Here is an 18,601-nt window from a genome sequence, read left to right as displayed (position 1 = left end):
CTGTGCCCCTCTGGCCTCTCTTCTTCCTCCAAGGCACCCCAAACCCAGCTCCAAGTTCTTTCTGGTCAAAGTAGAGATCAGACCCCACTGCCTCCCTCCCTGACCTTCCCCAACTGGGACATATGTTTTAAATTTTCTAGGACATCTGCCTATTTAAAGTTGGCACATGACGATTTTATTTCCTGCTATAACTGCCCCCATTATCTGAACACATCTCTCCCTTTGGTCCTTGATCATGTCGCTCTCTGGCAAGGATGGCACTTCTCAACAGCCCCACAGCAGACCACTAAGAGGCCCTCTCAGATGTCACTCCTCATGACGAGAGGCTGGCGTCCCAGGGTTTTCCGAGGTTTTGTCTGGTTAAAGTCCCTTCAGGTATTTCTAAAAAGAGGACTATAAACCCCATAAATAAACCAATCAACACTTAACAGACTTCTCAAAATCCAGCTTGTTCAACAAGTTCGATCCAGTATGTCCGGTAACGGTGGGGAGGGGATCCAATATGAATTTGCAAAATGAAGATGCGATAAAGGAACAGGAAATGCACATTCCACAAAGCATCACAGAAAGTTGGGTGAGGCCAGAAACACCACAGAAAAAAGGTGTGGAACATTCACTTCACAGTGTTATGGATTTATTTAAATATTCTATTCACACTACGTCACGACAAAAACAAAATATAACAGATATTGGACAGATGGAAGGACGGACGGACAGACTAATGGCAAGCAATTTAATTTCATAGTTAAGAGCATGGGCTTTGGGAGTCAGATGGCCTGAGGTTTGGTCCAGGCTCCTCATTTGCCATCTCTGTGAACTTCTTAGACATCTCAGTCTGATCTATAGCTAAATGGGGTAATTACACAACCCACCGAATAGACTGGGCTTAATTAATTAAGGATGGCAGAGCGCTCGGCACAGTGCTTGGGACAAAGCGAGTTTGCAATAAATGTTAGTTGGAATTATCTTCATCGCTCTAATTCTTTAAAACAGAAAATAAGCCAGTCTGAGCTGTTAAAAAGAGAGTACGATTTTCTAAGCTGTAATTAGGGAAATGAGGTAGAAACGTCATTTATTAGCTTTTCCCAGCATAACTGATTCAAAGGCACTGACTTCACAGGGATGAGCGGGATTGGCAGCGGGGGTTGGGGAGAGAGGTAACCTTTCTCGGCAATAACGCATTACGGAACACAGCTCACATCACATCCAAAGACTGCACAGATCCAATTTACTTTTTAAGAAAACGGGAAAGAACGAAAACGGAAAAGAATGAAAACGGAGTGCAAAAATAAGCATCCTTCATGGGTGAATTTCATGGCCAGTTTCAGAGTGAACATCTATACCAAAATACCATAGGCTCAGAAGGATGGTCATTCATCAGCCCGGCAGAGATGGTTCTAAGATTAAAATTCCGGTCATTCTGCCTTCGAATCCACACTTTCTTCAAACAGCCCCACGATTCCTGAGGGTTAGAGGCCCCTCTCTCAGCTCTGGCTTATTGCAGCTGACGGCAGCTCCTCCCTCCCAGGGTCTGGGGCTCCCCCATCACTGCCCCACCCTAAGAGAGTCAGAAACAGGGACGAGTCCCAGGTGTAGCCTCGGAGAAGCCTCACTGCCACTATCAGCCACCTCTCAGCATCATCTGCACTCGGCACCATTTATGACAGACCGGCTATATACCAGGCATTGAGCACTTTGCATCTCACTTATTCCTCAGACCCCTGCTACCTAATTACTCTCCCACCGCCATTGTGCAGAAGCTGTAAGTTGCTTGGCCAGGATCGCTCAGCAAATACCAAGAGCATCTGGATATGGAGCAGGCACAGTCCCCTCCAAATCCCTTTCTACTCCATCAATACTTGAGAAAACATCCAAGGATTATTTGCAGATAAATTGGAAAGAAAAACAATGAAAGGATACCATTAAAAGAGATTGAAGCTCAAGCTGGCATCAAACAGACAAAACAAAAAGGTTTTAAGAAAAAAATAAAAAACGATCAAGAAAGGAAGAGTTAAATTGCACATATCAATGTGATTTTGTGACATCAAAAAGAAACGTCACTTCCAGCTCTGTCGAGAAGGTGGCCCACTAAGGAACACCACTGGACCCATCACCGATCAGCACATCGACATTCTGGCACCCAGGTTTGAAATAAACCTTAACAGGGCTCCTTGGAGAGCTGCTGATTCTTAGGGCAGAAAAGATCAAGATGGGCCTGCAATGCCAGCTTGTAAGAAAACAAAGCCGCTCAAAATGGTCTGGGGTGGCAGTGATAAGACGTAGGAACCAGCGTGAAGGGACCATCGTGGGCCAGGTTGTGACAATCGGAACATCAAAAATGAACCCAACAGATAAAGAGAACAAGCTGAGTCTGGAAAGGCCACGAGCACCAGTGGATTTCAAAACTAAAAGGGCAGCCACGCGGACGAGGCGAATTGATATGCTGTGGAAAAGAGCGTACTGTGGGAAGATACTTTGAATCCATTTTAAGAAGTAGGGGAGGGTGGGTATGACAGTTCTGACTCTGCCATTACACCGCTCACACGGCGTTGCATGAGCATTTTTCTAACCAGGGGTGGACGTAATAAGCCAACTGGATACAGATTGAGGAGGCAGGTAAGAGAGCGGAAGGCCTGACGCTGTGATCGCAAACTATGCCCGGGTACGAGGCGGATCCGCCCCTGTGCCGAAGGTGAGCTGAGTGTTCCCTGCTGCGAGCATTTATGATAATCTGACAGATTTGGGCTGCAGTGTTAAGGGGAATCTAATTCGATGCACGTGGAAACAAATTTAAATCCGATTTAAAAGAATTTAGTAAACTTTCTAATTATTAATTGTGTGAGCATATGAATTAGACATACATATATACAATTTTATGCATCTGCTTTTATGTATATATAACAATTTTCAATAGGCTGTTGTTCCGTGCAGTTGGAAGGTGAGTAGACACTACCACGTAAGGATTAAAGTACAAACGATGCAGTTACGAGGTCGCCCCAAAGCATCTTGCCGCACGCCACCTTCCTCTGTGCCCCGCGGTGATCGCACAAGCCTTGCCGAGGCTGTGGTGATACCCACTGAACAAGCAGGTTGGCATAAGGATGGCTCCATGTGCTTCTCCCTCCTGCTTAAAGCGGAACCACTTAGCTGCCCCAACCCCCTCTGGACTAGGCTCCCCATCTCCAGAGCTTTCCTCCCTTCAGGAAATAGTGCTGCAGGTCTACACGCACCAGGGGAAGATACCCAGGAGCTCAAGACAGAGGGGGAAGCCCCAAAGGGCCCTCCCTAACCTTCTGTTCCAGAGGAGTCAGTGGGGCTCATGAAACGCAGCCTTATAAGTAGGCCTCCACTTGCTACCGAAAATTAACCAAGAGGATGCTTCTGCAGAATTCTCTTCCTGATTTTTATTTTTTAAAACATTGCCACTGCCAGTTACTGAGCTCCGGTGGCAGAAGGCGGGCTGCTAAGGAACAGCTTGCTGTCAACTACTCTCTCCCAAACCATCTCCACCTCATTTCAGGCACAGGAAAAACAGGCACCCGTCCCACCTCCGTGGGGAACGGGGATGGGGGTGCGGAACAAAGCCTGGCTGCACGGGACATCTCACTTCCGAAACTGGTGGGTCACGTAGCGGACATCACAGGCTTCAAAACACAGACCAGAAGCTCAAACGGTCCTCGGTTCTGCACCGGCCGTGACCCTGAAGCACTGCGGCCTGAGTCCATCGCCCAGGAGGAGTGGATGGGGTGCACACTGAGCCGTCGTGTCGAGTTCCCACCTGAGTCCGTTCCAGCTTTGTCTTCGGCATGCTGGGTTACCAGGAAAAGGAGAACGGTCGATCTGTACAGAACTGCTTGCCAAGCATTTTTGTTTTTGAAAGAAAAGATACTCAATGTTGGAATCTGGTTTGATGAGAAAGAGTGAAAGCTGCCAGGTGGCCAGTGACAATGCAAGCTTCGGGGCCATGTGCGACAATCTGCTCACCAGGAGGAGCACCTGGCTGCCCTGCTCGCTGGACACAGTGCCCGGGGCTCCTGGCACTGCCCGGCACCCTGGCATGCGGCTGCCTTTTTGGCCATCTGCCGCAGACGGGAAGCTTCGCTACCTCCAGCACCTGGCACCCTGACCCGCACCTGGGTGGAGGCGCCATGACCAGGTGTGGCTAACATGTGGGGAGTGACCGTGCAGCCAAGGCTTCTCTGCTCCCACCTTTGACCCTGCAGACACCTGTGTAACTAAAAGCAGTGACGATGGGCCCAGGGAAGAGTCCCGCGGTGTGAGGAGCGAGCGAGAGAGGGAAGAAGACACGATGCTAGGGCTCACTCAGGTCCTCGCCTGTAAACGAAGGGGCCCCAGGTCTTGGGAACGGCAGAAAGGACATGGCCGACACATGGGCATTTATGAGCGAGAAATTTATGGCAGCTATTTATGAATATAGTACAAATATGCATTTTAGTATTATTTTTGTTAGCAAATGATAATGACAAGTTTTCCCTGGTCATTAGACCCCTTTACTGTCTAAGTATGATGACCTCCATCCTATTCTCATAATTTATCTTTTCTTCTCACTCAACCCTGTCAACCACACACAATGCCTGGGTGGAAACAGATTCCTCGATGCTCCACATGGCACCCCTCCTGCAAACACAAACATGCACACACATGCACATGCATGCACACGCATGCACACACGCACACATGCACACACAAGCGCTGTTTTCTCCTAGGTCACCACCTCACAAAACTATTGTCCCACCCTCTTCAGGCGCTCAGTACTGTGTGTGATGTATCCATTTAATCTGTAAAGCTTAGTGTCTGCTGCGGAGCCTCTAAATTTTGTTTCACTTGGAATTTTAATTAGATAAAGGCAATCTTTGGAAGGTGGTGATGGACAAAATGATCTTTGTAGTCTATATGTGAGTTTTTAATTTTGTTTCATTTTTACAACAAAGGAGAAAAACTTTTTTTTTTTTAAATTTAAAAACATATGTCTTTGCATTTTAGCGTATTTAAGAGGCATTTATTAAGCACCCATTTAATGCAAGGCACTGGACTGAGGACTTTGGACCATCTGAACACGATGCAGACCGTACCGCCCTCATGGGATTTACGCAATGAATATGAAAATTACTTTCAACAACTTGTAATCTTTTAGAATGTAAGCCTTGTACATATCTAAATCTTAATGAGAAAGGTTCTAGGTGATTTAAATCATGCTTAAAGAATTAGGCAACTATTTCTATAGCCAGGCTTGATTCTGGTCAATTCATCAGGCCTGGGTATTTTATTTTCCTTAATAACTGAATTTAAACAATTAAATAATAATTGGATTGAATAATAAAATAATGTTAATAAAAAAATTCTCTGAGAATTCTTTCAAATTTTTCCTAGAATTATCTTCTAAAGATAATATAATGATATTTTCACTTAAAAAACCAAACACTACAATTTTATTTTTTTAGTTTACAAAGCTAGTTTTATTTTTTAACAATGTTTTAAAACTGAAAATTAAAGTTCCAAGTCTCTTAATTTCTATTATATAATACAGAAAAACACACAAAAAAGGAACTGCCATAAAACAAACAAACAAAATAATAAAAGTATTCCATCGTAGGACACTTTTGATCAGGGAGTGAAAAGCTCTCAAAGACATATTTCAGAGGCTCGCAGAGTGCTTAATGCTAATGGTCCAGATCATAAATCTGAGTCCCAAAGCAGTTATGTGACCTGCCCGAGGCCACACGTGTAGTTGGTGGGTGATGGAGGCGTGGCTCCCCGACTCGCGATTGGGTCTCCAACTACCTTTCCTCCCTAAGAACCACTCAGACGAGGACACCTTCACTGCATGCACGCGTCCGTGACGATGGGGACACCTTCTGAGAAACGCATTGTTAGGCGGCTTCATCGTCGCGTGAACATCACACAGTGCACTCACACACGCCTGGACGGTCTCGCGTGCAACACACCCAGGATACGTGGTGTGGCCGCTACAAACTCGTACAGCATGCCGCTGCACCGAACGCTGCAGGCAACCGTAACACAATGGTATTTGTGTATCTAAACATATCTAAACACAGAGGAGGTACAGATTAAAAAAGCTATTTTACCTCTTTTTGTTGAAAACTAAGACACAAACACGCCATTAGCCTAGGACTGCGTGGGGTCAGCATCGTCAGCTTCACTGTCCCCCACCTGCACATCCTATCCCACTGGAAGGCCTTGCGGGGCAGTAACACCCATGGAGCTGTCATCGCAGAGGACAACAATGTCTTCTTCTGCAACACCTCCTGAAGGACCCGCCTGGGCCTCTTCTTAAGGAGCTGTCACTCTTTTCAGAAAAATGTCCTTGTAGATTTGCTTGGTTTGGTTTCTTATTCTCATCCTAGATTTGCTTGTAAGCAGATAATGCACCATGAACATTCCTCTCTATTCATGAAAACCGTATGGTTTTCAAACTTTTGAAGGAGACTCTTGGTCTGCAAAAGCTTCTGCTAAACCCTCCGCTGTGAATTTTCTAGGGGGTTCTTCTTCTTCTTCTGCAGATGCCCTCTTCTTCAGCTATGCATTCCTCTCTCAGCTCCAACAACTCCCCACTAGTCAGTTCCTCAGGAACCACCTCCAGGAGCTCCTCAGTGTCACCCCCACAGGCTCCTCGGTGTCACCCTCCGCCCACATCCAGGTTAGAGTCAGCTGCCATCTCAACCACAGCCTCGCTGGTTCTTGCAACCTCCGTATCCTTGGCCAATCCTTTGAAGCTATGGATGAACCTCCTCAGTGTGTTCTTCCAGATGCCGTTCATGCTTGCCTTGGTGACATCACCCCAAGCCCAAGCAAGGCTCTTGATGCAATCACGGATGTTGTAATCTTTACAGAATTGCATCAATGTCTTCTCAGAGTCTCCCCAGGTTGTGGCAATAGCCTGGTCCTCCTCAGGCAGGAAGATCGCAAAAGCTGCCATAATTCCTTGGTCCATTGGGTGAATCAAAGAGATGGTGTTTGGAGGAAGAAACACCACTTTGATATTGGGATGAAGATCACCAGTAAAAGGAGACTATCTGGGAACATTAACAGAAATAAGCGAAATCTCGAAAACTGTATTATTTTCCAAAAAGAACTTCTTCATGTACTTCAAATCTAGTGTACACACCCTAGTGTACTCATGAAGGTGAAGCATTTAGCACACGCCTGCTAAATAGGTGAATCATTGTCATTATTGGTTACCACTATGTTAGCGAACAGTGATGACAGATAAGAAGGTAGGAAAAAGGAAAGGCAGAGGAGTTGGGGTGGGCGGGACACTACGGATGGGGTGGTTTGGAAGGTTTCTCTAAGGATGGGACACTTGTGTTGAGAACCAAAAAATAGCAAGGAAAGGAGCAGGGGTCAGAAGGACCCTCCACTGGGCAAGTTTGGTGTGATCAAGGTTCTTGCAGCGGGGAGGTGGCAGGGAACAAGGCTGGGTACAGAGAGAACCAAGCGCCGGGTCGCAGGTCCTGGAAGACCCTGCGTTTTATCTAAAGAGCAAAGGGAAGAAGCACAAGAGCAGCGACACCCACCCGGGTCACGAGAAAAGACTGGCCGGGCGACTGAGCGTGCAAAGAGAGTGGAAGGGAAGTGGGGCGAACCGTGTCACACTTATCAAGACGAATGTGTACCAAAGGGAAAAAAAAAATCCACTTTTGGCAGTGGACGTGACTGGGATGTGAGCCTAGAATGGGGAGGGGAGGGCAGGGGTGGACGTGCACTTGGGAGTCGCCAGCGTGCGGCTGGTACCTAAGCTCTGGGAAGAGAGTGTGCGGAGAAACAGGCTGGGTGCCACCAGGGCAGCGTGTCACAGATACTGCAGACAGGAATTACAGGCTTAAAATGACGACTTCGCAGGGTGGGGCCTGGGGACGGTGTATTTTTAAAAAGCTCTCTGGGTGCATCAGGGTTGATTTAGAAACTCAGAAGAAGAGGAAAAACTGGTGACAGAGGCTGGAAGGACTGGCCAGAGAGACAGGAGGGAAGTCCTGGAGCGAGTGAGGTGAGCTTCCAGAAGGGAGTGGTCACGGTGTCCACCCTGCTCCAGGGACAGGTAGGACGAGGAGAGAGAGGGACGTCAGGTTATGACCACGTGGAGAGGGTGGGGTTCAGCCCGTGCTTTCACGCATTAGACCCCCGTGCCCGATGCTCTGTGTCCTCGTGCCTTGTCCTGGCAGAGTCCCCTCTCCTCTGACAAGTTCTGTGTGAGTAAACTGTAACACTCAGGCTCACTGACGCCTCGTGACACCTGAGACTGCAGACACGCGTGAATGACCATGGCGGAAGTGGGGTATGATATCTACCGCAGCCTCCACTCCACAGGCACAACTGTAGAGTACTGGGGGCAGGAGCGCGGAGCCCTACACCCGCTCCCTGGCCTCGTGCGAGTCACCTGTGCGAGCCAGGTGGGCTGCTTCACCCCAGGCCTCTTACGCCCCATTCGCACAATTATGGTTGGACCAGATTCATGGGCTTTAAATTTTTTGGTTTAAATTTAAAAAAATGAACATGGTAGAAGGAGCTGGTAAATATGCAAATTCCCAGACGAAGGTCTTGAGAGCTTGTTGCATTGACCAAACCCAGTGCAAAGTCCCTAGTTAGGTCACGGAAGAAAATCAGTCAGCCAGATGATTTCACTGCCTCGGCCAGAGAATCTCAGCTGGAATTCAAACAAACCAAGTTCACGAAAGATAACAGGTCCACACCAGGCACCCTATAAATACCTGGCTGATTTATTATCGTCAAAGCAAACAAGGCAATGATGTCTCAAAACTCTTATCTGCTTCGTAATCTCTTCTTAGGAAAAAGATCATTCCAAGTAGCCTCAGAGGTGAAGTGTGCGGCAGGTCCCATGAGCTTGAGACATGGAGAGGTTTCTTTTCTGACCAGTACTGCTTAACTGAAAAGTTACACAGGCTGGCGTCCAGAAAGGAAGGACCAGAAGGAGCCAGAGCTACCCACGCACCAGCACAACAACCTCCATGTCTGGTGTCTGCTGAATGTTACGTGACTAGAGAGGTCTGTAGTCATCCTCACCTGAGACCTACAGACCACGGGCTGGAGGAAAAAATCACAGAAAAGAAATTAAGCTACACCAGGCTGAGTTTTCCTCGATACAGTGGCCTTGAGGAAAAAAAAAAAAAAAAAAAGGATTTTGAACATGTTGGGCTTGTGTTATATAAAAAAATAAGTTATTGACATATTCTGAACCCAAGGGGGTTTTTTTCCTCCCGTTTTTACCAAATTAGCTTTATTCTTAAACTAAATTTTTTTTTCACCCCCTCATTTGGCTACTTTGAGAGAGTGGTTAAGATATGGAGTCAAACCAGACAACCTAGGTTTGAAACTCAGCATCCCACCTTGCTAGCTATGTGACTTTGGGCGAGCGTAACTTCCTGAGTCTCAGTGTCATCTGTAGAATGAGGATAACAAGACTATTTAAATCAGAGGTCACTGTCAAAATTAAACCGGAGATGCATGAAGCATTAAAAACAGCACCCAGCACAGAGTAGGCAGTAGCCGCTGCTTATTTCTCCTTCCCGTTGGACCGTTTAATCCGGAATGGCCCATCTGTATGGGTACATTTGCTTTGCGGGGTCATTTTCATTTTCTGTGTGTCTCAGACTTATCCACCTGTCGATGAAAGTGTTGACATTTTTCTGAAATGCTCATTCTACCATTTGGTAAAGGTGGACATCCAGATCTGTCTTGCCACTTGTCAGCAAAGCCAGGTGAGGGGCAAAGCATCGTTTCTCCATTCTGGGGGGATGACATGTAGGAATGGGAGTTGCGTACTATCCCAACTCTGATCTGTGTATAAACAGTATGGATGACCCGCTCCTCCAGTGGTCCTCCTTTGGGGGCATATCAGAACACCCTGGAACACCGCTAATCCCCCCTCCCACTCACATTAGGGATCCACTGCCCTAGTCGATGCAGAAAATAAATCTAAAATGAAAGAGGGGTTATACTCTCTTCTCAAACACCTCACAACTGATTTCACACACCAGTGAGGCACAGCATGGCGTCACAGCAGCTCTAGGGTTACGCACATGTACGCAAACAAATGAAACCCCAAAAGGACACCACGTACAGAGCAGGGCTCCTAACCCGTGCCTCTACTGACCCCTCGGCCAGTTTGGCAAGGTTCAAAGTCCTTTATGAAGACATAAAAGAAAGTACAGAGAACTATAAAAGAAACCAACTGTATTATAATGCAGTTGCTACAACTTAGACGTTTGTGATATATATGTGCTTCTTGATCAATGCTTTAAGTAACGAAATCTATCTGCACATTTAATAATGAATGTGATTTCAAAGCAATGCCGACTGAAGGCGATCTTTCAAAGTCTCTGCTTCTTCTGTGGCATGATATGAAAATATCTATGATTTCTACTGGTGACGAAGTCACAGGTCCTGCTAATACCACCGTGATTTGTTTTCTAGGTTCACAATAAAAAGAAATGATGCATTTCAGTTAGACGTTAATGAAAACAAAGATGCACTTTTTTTTTTTTTCTTTTGCAAGTACATAGAATCCTCCATTTCTCTCTCCAAACCCTTAGCGGGTCCCAGAACCTCAGTTTGAAAGTCCTGCTCTAGAAGGTGCTGCATTTAAGAGTTAACACCTGATCATTCATTTAACCGCGATTTAGCAAATACCTACTCTGCTCTAAGCACAGGCACCACAGAGGAAAACGTGGAATTACGGTAAGACTTGGGTGCAATGATGCTCTAAGAGCTTCGAGAATCTCTGCTCAATGTTTATTTTGGTTCTTCCGGTTTTATTATAAATTGTGTTATCCACTGCCAAAGCCATGAGAATTTTTCTTTTCTCTCAAATATATATAAGTGAAAGCAAAACAAACAAGCAAGACAATAATGTCTGTTCATGTCTACTGCTCAAGGATTTTAGAAGCTGTAGATTGGTGCCCTGGGATAAATACCGTGCGACCCAAACATTTCCGTTTCCTTAATAAAACCAGCTCTGCCCAAACTGTAGACATTTTACAGGGGATAAAAATGAAGCAATTCATATAAAAGTTCTCTGAAAAGAGTGAATTACAGCCCCTGAACAGTGTTCCAATCACACTGTGAACGTAAGTGATTAATCGGTGTGTATATGAGAAGGGCCCCAGGAGCCTCTTGTAGCGGAAGTGGCCATGAGGGGCCCTGCAGAATCGAAAGGAAGAGTAAGGAACACATAGACATTTCCAGAAAAATAGTTCTGTTGTGAATTCTACCGTGAAGTAGTCTGAAAGAACCAGATATGGACCCTACCAAGGTGGTTTACTCTGGACATAGTCTTCCACACAGTTCACCGGTCCTTGGCAATTCAGATATGGAGAATAAACAAAAGTCACTTGCAGAGAGCTTCCTGTATGCTACGAGACACACCAGAAGTTCCAAAGCTTCAACTTGAACCTTAGTACAAATCTAACATGCTTCATATTTGCCTTGGTGTGGATTATTCTATTTTTATTCCTATTTCAAACTGATTATCTCTAGTGTTCACAACAGACTACATGGTTTGTGTTAGGTATAAAAACACAGGTCAATTTAAACAAAATTCCTTTCTAATTAATACCTACTAGGGAAAATGTGAAAACAGCCTCAGATACGCTCTAAAGAAGAAACTTGCACTTCTGACTTATTGATTATAAATGATTTCGCAAATTCAAGAAAATGGGAAACCTGTAGGGAAAATAATTACAGAAAACTTTACAGATGCATTATAAACTGGTTTCAAACCGAGTCATCTCCAAGTAAAAGCAGGATTGCTGTACTTTGTTAAGGTGACACAATGATCCACAGATATGTAAATGACATCACTTTGAAAGTGACATCACTAATTTAGACCGGCCCCAAGTTAACTTGACTTTTAAAGCCAGAGGTGTCAAAACGAAAAGGAAGTGGTCTGTCCTACGCACCTCACAGGGCTGCCAAGAACTTGTAAACAGTAAAATTTGTCTTCAAAGGCACCTCTTGATGAACATCAGAAATACTATTAATATGAATTTTTTAAAATATCACATTTTTTCCAAGTCTACAAAATCAGGTTTCACGCCCTTATCATCACAAACACACTGTAAAAGCAAAAACCACCCAGTGTCCCGCTCACCCTGCCACGTCTCAGCTCTGCAGCCCTCGGACATGTCTGGTTTGCCACCGTGGGGGCATTCGGAGTCTCCTGAGCCCTGGCTTAGTGGGCTTTCACACAGAAATCATCAGCCTTAGCACACACGTCTGGCTACGCCATAGAAATACCGAGCGGCCACCTCGTTGCCAATACCTTTGGTTTAAATGCAGACAAACTCTTTCCCAACACGAGTTTCTGAGGACCTCAAATGGGAGCATTTTCAAATTCTTCTGTACAAGGAAGACAAAGTTGGTTCGAATGGAAATGTGAACCTGTTCCCCACTGCTCTCAGATTTCTAATCAGAACACTTAAAATGCAGGCCTCTTATGTGGCTAAGCCTCACAGCCATGTTCCTTTGAGCATCTTCCACAGACGGGAGGCCACAAGCCTTGGTGACCAGTACACGATCTCATTTGAGGTCATGACTAAGGACTAGTCATCTTACTGCCATCGCCACACACTGTCATCGGTACACACTGCCATCGTCACACACTGCCACCATCGGAGACGACTTACGGAAGTACTTCAGGGTCTCTTCAATTTGCTCGGTTGTGAGGTCAATGTTGGCATCTGGAGAAATGAGGGGTGTGTGGAGCCAGTCGTCGTGGTCATAACCGTAGATGGTGTCGGCTCTTAACTTATAATGGGGCAGCTGCTCTTCCAGCAGGCTAATGATCTCGACTTCCGGAAGATCAGTGCTGTTGCACACGTCTAGAGGGAAGAAGACGGAGAAATCAGAGCCCAGATCTGCTTACGCCCTTGCTGCTGCTGGTGAGTAACCCTGTGCCCACAGCAGGCATCTTCATCTACTCACCCCCAGCGTGGAGAGACCAGATGAGACCACATCAAGGTTCTTTTTCCCATCTAAACCCTGTTCTCTTCTATTGTGCACGCTGACTGCCAAGACCTACCTGACACCATTCCTGCTGTTTTAGCCATCCACTTCCGGTGAAGTGACCCCAAAGTTCCCGTGCTTTCACCATCGGGGCTAAGTCCTCCTCTCCAAACCTTTCTCTGGCCATTCTCTCTCAATCACCGTCCACTGAAGCCGAACCAATTACAATTTCACCAACATGCCCAATTTCTTTTTGCCGCCCTTTTACCACTCAAGCCGTCCCTTCCATGTAGGATTTTGCTTTAATTTAGTCATTCGTCTGTTCATCCACCTATAATTCCTCCCATCCATCCATCCATCCATCCATCCAAATCCATCCTGAGTGCCAGAGGCACAGGTGACACAATGGTAAACACAACAGCCCTGGTCCTGCCTTTGCAAAGCTGGTGTCTCATGGGGCTTCCCCCCCATTACGCCAGCAGATGCCATGCCAGGCACAGCTTAATACCATGTCTCCCCGACATACTGGTGTTTAATTCTGCTCCGAGCAGAATTAATATGTCTTTCTGCCTCTATACAGTCTGCCCTCCGTATCCACAGGTTCTGCATCCACGAATTCAACCAACCACGGATCAAAAATATTAGGAAAAAAAAGTCCCACTGCTGCTGGCATGCATTCCGCAGTTCAGCCTACGCCGGCTGCATCTGTACAGAACGAGGGCAGACGGTTTTTTCTTCGTCATTATTTCCTAAACAATACAGGATAACAACAACGTCCATAGGACTGATGCGGTGTTGGGTATCCTAAGTGGTCTAGAGATGACTTGAAGCATACAGGAGGATGTGTGCAGGTTATATACGATTTACTGCGCTATCTGATACAAGGGACTTGAGCATCTGCAAATGGTATCTGAGGTGGCCCTAGGACCAAAAGCCCCCGGATACCAAAGGGTGAGCGCGTGCACGTAGCATTCGGTCAGGACTTCCGTCGCGGCCGTTCCTCGGTTCTGTCTTCTAGGCATTTCAGTATCTGACTCATCCCCCTGTGAGATGGCGAACCTCTCACATTCGTCACTTCGTCACAGCCGACCTCTCGCATCGTCACATTCCGTACACGGGCATCCTCAAATCCACCACCGAACCCTGCGCATTCCTGGCCCGGAGTGTGCTTAGGGGCCCCGTGACGGTGCCGTGACAGCGATCCGACCCGCACGAAGCACACGAGGGCCGGCAGGCCTTTTCGTTAAATCGTGAACAGAGCAGCAGGGCAAACGCACCCAGGACAAGAACCGGTCGGTCTCACGCAATTTCTCCACCCCTACGAGGACTGAAAGAACACCAGAGGGTAGTGCGGAGGGCAGAGGGGGCAGGGGGAAGGTACAAGGGGCAACGGGGGTCGGATAAGTGGTGACAGAAAGAAACCTAACTATGGCAGGTGAACGCGCAGTGTAAACATATACACGCCTTACTGTTAAAGGGTACGGCTGACACTTACTGGATTTCGTTAACCAATGTCATCATAAAAAAATCAATTAATTAAAAAAATGAATAACATAAATGCTAATGAGTGAGCGTTAATTAGCTGTCAACAGTTCTGACATGAGTCCCTGCACCGGCCCATGTCACTGAAAGTGCTCAGGACCCGTGAGTAGCGGTAGGTTTGTCAACACAGAAAAACCCAGGCGCCAAGGGGCACAGAGCTGGACAAGAGAGACGAGTTAACGGGGTGTTTTGGTCCAGCAATGAGTCTTGGAGGAGAAAAACCACTCAAAAGATAAGGGTACAAGCGCGGGGCGGGGGTGGGTGTCGGTTCTTAAGAAGGCTGTTGCACCGCATTCCTGCCTGGAAGCAGGGAACGCGGGTGGAGGATCGAGGAGGAGGACAGAGCTTGGGATTCAGTCCCGGGTCCGTCTCCGAAGGCATGAGAAAGGGCGGAGGGAAAATCAAACACTCTCAGGGTAAATAAAACCCAACAGCAAGGGGAAATACAGAGGAGCTGCTGGCAAGAGATCAAAACTATGGGTGTTTCTAAAAGCTCGTATCGAATTGAAGGAGAGAGGCCCGGCCCTAAGCACACACCGAGGAGATGAGGGGTGCAAAGGCCGAGTGAGTCTCAGGGTGCTCCAGGCTAGGGGGCCGCTGGCGGAGAGCCGTGAGGGCCTACGGTGGGGACCGGTGCAGGACGAAAGCGGGCACAGCAGGGGGGATCGGTCCCTTTGCGTCCCTCTCCCGTGGAACCCGGGCAAAGAAGGCAGCAGGGCCCCTGCAGGGAGGCCGAACGTGGAGACACCTGTGCCCAGAAAACAGCTGTCCAGACTGACGGAAATCCCCCAGTGCAATGAGAAGACCACACAGCAGGCGAAAAATAGACGCCATCGCAGGTAAAGAGGACATTCAGTGACCCTCCGGGCAGGACCCCGGCGGAGCCACCCGTGGCTGCCCCTCCCGCCTCCGACACCCCACCCCCTACCACCCCTCCTCGCTCAATCCAACACGCAAAGCCTCCTTGTAGACAGTTAGGATTCTGGGAGTCAGCTCGTTGTTTCGGGTGCTAAGGAAAGAGTCTGAGCAGCAAGTGAAGACCTTGGGACTTTAACTCAGAGCATTAGGGAAGCTCTTTAACCCTGGAAGCGGGGCCAGGAGCAGAAGCATCGGGTTTAAGCCTAACGTGGGGAATGTCACGGCAAGCGCACTTGGCATCTCGGCCGACTGAAAACCACACCAGTGCCACTCTGCCGCTCTGCAAAGGTCTGTCGGGGACAGAAGTCATGTCCTCCCCCGGGCCAGAGCCAACGGCCCAGCTCAAGACAGAAGACAAGAAGACACCTCCTCTTTCTTCTGCTCTCCCCATAACAACAAAACACCACTCGAAAGGCTCAGGACGGGCCCACAACTAAGCAAACACTTCTCCCCCTCACAATCAAGTGAAAGTAAGTTCCCACGAAGCTCCTCGCGGGAGGAGGCCTCACGGCTAGAAAAGGGCTGGCACCTGACGGAGGGGACACGGGGTCAAAGAGGGCTGACGCCAGCGGGCAGCACCGCTCGGCTAAACACAGGTGTGCCCCCCAGAGGGCAGAGCCAGCTGTCCCAGGGGCACAGACAGGGACCAACACGCTCCTACATGACACACCCGCACGGCAGGCTGAAATCTGGTGTCACTGCTGTTTGGTGGTGGGGAAGGCTACAGTGCACCGCCCCCCCTCCAAAAAATAAAAAAATCCCTTCTAAGAATAACATGTCACTAGCGAGCGCACTGGCAGCTGCTCAAACGCCGAGGCTTGGCCTGTCCTTCCACGTTACCAGGGCTGAAGGTCAACCTATTTACAGTGTGGCTCCTTGTGCCCGAGAGATACCATTTTCCTTAAAACAGATGATGACCAGCGGAGATAAAGTATCAAAAGGTGAAGCTGTGCCAAAACGCCTTTTTAAAAACTGTATATTTGATTTTTCTGTACTGTGACCAGCTACATAAACACCAGCAAGTTTTCGGCTGCCTAGAAGGCCCAAAGTAATAAGGACACTGGAAAGGATTATAGAGACCACCCAGGGAGGTCTCCTTGACCCTGGCTGCAGGGCCAGAGGCCTCAGGGACCTCTTGTGAGGGGGACGCTACAACTGGCTCTTGGAGAAGACACATCCAAGGCCTGAGGTTGGGTTAAGCATAACAGGAGAGCCTTCGAGAATGCCCCAGGAATGCTTTCTCCACTCCGGGCACCAAGCCACACACCGACAGAGCGTCTCCTGGCCCTCCCAGCAGCCGGAGATGTAGATAATAATTGCTGCTTTAGAGACAAGGAAGCTGAGGTTCCCGGGGCCTGCGGAATAGCTCGCTGATCAAGGTCACGCGGTGGCTGATCCTGTAGGAGGAACCTCAGCTGTCTGACTGGAGGCTGTGTTCCCGGCTCTGCCCTCTGCTGTCCATCTCCAGGGCGGGCACACCAGATAGGCTGGGGGATTCCCAGGATATTCTGGGCAGGAGGTTTCTCTTCTAAACAGGTAGAAGACTTCGTCAAGTGCGTTAGGGATGTTCCATCTCACACTGACAAAGGAAGCGGGTGTCGAAACGATGGTCCCTTCTAGAGCACAGGAAGCAGAGCCAAGCACAGAAGAAACTTTTCTGCAGAACCACGGGGACAGCCCTGTCCCCTCCCCTGGAGCTTCATGGTTTAAAAAGACACCGCTGGCCCAACCCGGAGGAAAGGAGCCCTTCACGCGGCCGATTGTCATTCTCTGAGCTGCAACTCTCATCACTAACAATCTGTAAAAATTTGTTTCTGGGTTAGTCTCGAATGAAGGGCATCGGCCTCCTGACAGAACCCGGACCCCAACAGGTCCACGGCTTTGGGGAGATCTGCAGAAATGACAGCCCAGGATGCAGTGACCCGCGGCCCGTCCAGCCATCAAAAGGCCAGGCCCGCCCAGGCGGTCAGGGGGGACCCACCCTCAGCATCTCCCTGTTCCGCCACCACTACCACGGTTGCTGGCCAGGGTACTGCCGGCCCCACCTGTGGAAAGGTGCTTTTTAAATCACCATATTGCCCTGCTTTAAACAACTTCCCGTTCTCCATAAAGCGTTTCATGATTCAGCCCACACCTTCCTAGGATACAGGCCCCTGGACAGAGATTTCCCGACATCTGATTTCCGCTTCCTCCTTTTGGTGATGTAACCCCCAAGGTGTGGCCAGGCACACGGTCACCCAGCTCAAAATGACCGTTCCCGGCTTTCCTTGTAATCAGGTGTGTCCACAGGCCTGGTTAACGGGATGTGAACAAAACTCCCCAGTCACGCCCTTTCCATCTGGGGGACCGCGGAGATGGGGCTGCCGTCCAAGGAAAGGCAACGACCGGGGGCTGACCGGAGCACCCTTGGGTGCCTGGAACACGCGGGCGGGGCGCAGCGCTCCTAGGCCACCTTCCACTTGGCCTATTAAGAAAGAAAGAAACATCTGCCTTCTTGAAGCCACTATTATCTTGGTCTCTGTTAACGCAAGCGAGACCCAAACAGCCTTTCTCATCAAGCTCGGCCTCTGCCATTTTCTCCAACACCTCTTCTGTTGGATATGCCGACTTCTTCCTGGAGGCCAAACACACTTTTGCAGAAATCTTGGGGTTTTTGGACACCAGTCGTTCTAGCTGCCTAGAATGCCCTTCGCCGCCCAGCAAACTCCCATTTCGAAATATCGCTCAAATGTCCCCCTGTATGTCAAGCGACCCTTGCCCTCTGTCCTGTGGCTCTGTCTTTAGAACATAGCTTATTTCATGACGATGTCATAAATGTTTTCTGTGGCCTTGTCTCCACCAAACGTGAGCCCCAGAGAAGGCGCTCTGAATCACCCACCTGGGTGACAGGAAGTGCGAGCGTTGCATGAATCATGGAATGAAGGGAGGGAAGAATCGGCGATGGGTGCGGGTCTGGTCTGCCGACCCCCTGCCCGCCCAGGACGGGCGAACACCAGCCTTCCGCTGCGGGGGAGGTGGTGCGATCTGGCCCCTCTCACCATCGCCCTAGGTCTTCGTCCAGCATGGAGGAAAGTTCCAGAGGAAGGTGCAAGTCCCCTTAACCACTTGGCAAACGCTGATCCAATCCACTGCCCAGCATTCT

The 18,601-nt window shown here is 48.5% G+C and overlaps 1 protein-coding gene across 11 annotated transcripts in view; it reads right to left on the bottom strand.

Annotated features, from left to right (window-relative positions):
• Positions 1-18,601, bottom strand: part of TRAK1 (trafficking kinesin protein 1) — a 161,883-nt gene that overhangs the window by 64,770 nt on the left and 78,512 nt on the right. For all 11 annotated transcript variants that reach the window (XR_004950600.1, XM_036219858.1, XM_036219856.1 and 8 more), the window contains one exon: positions 12,681-12,875. Coding sequence is in view for 6 of the 11 variants with exons in the window: in XM_016163286.2 (XP_016018772.2) it covers positions 12,681-12,875 (195 nt within the window). In the remaining 5 variants the exon portion in view is untranslated. The remainder of the gene's footprint in view (positions 1-12,680; positions 12,876-18,601) is intronic.

This window comes from Rousettus aegyptiacus, unplaced genomic scaffold (assembly GCF_014176215.1).
Source record: "Rousettus aegyptiacus isolate mRouAeg1 unplaced genomic scaffold, mRouAeg1.p scaffold_m13_p_4, whole genome shotgun sequence".
Classification (NCBI taxonomy): domain Eukaryota; kingdom Metazoa; phylum Chordata; class Mammalia; order Chiroptera; family Pteropodidae; genus Rousettus; species Rousettus aegyptiacus.
Note: the sequence above shows the minus strand (reverse complement) of the source record. Positions and strands in the feature narration are given on the sequence as shown.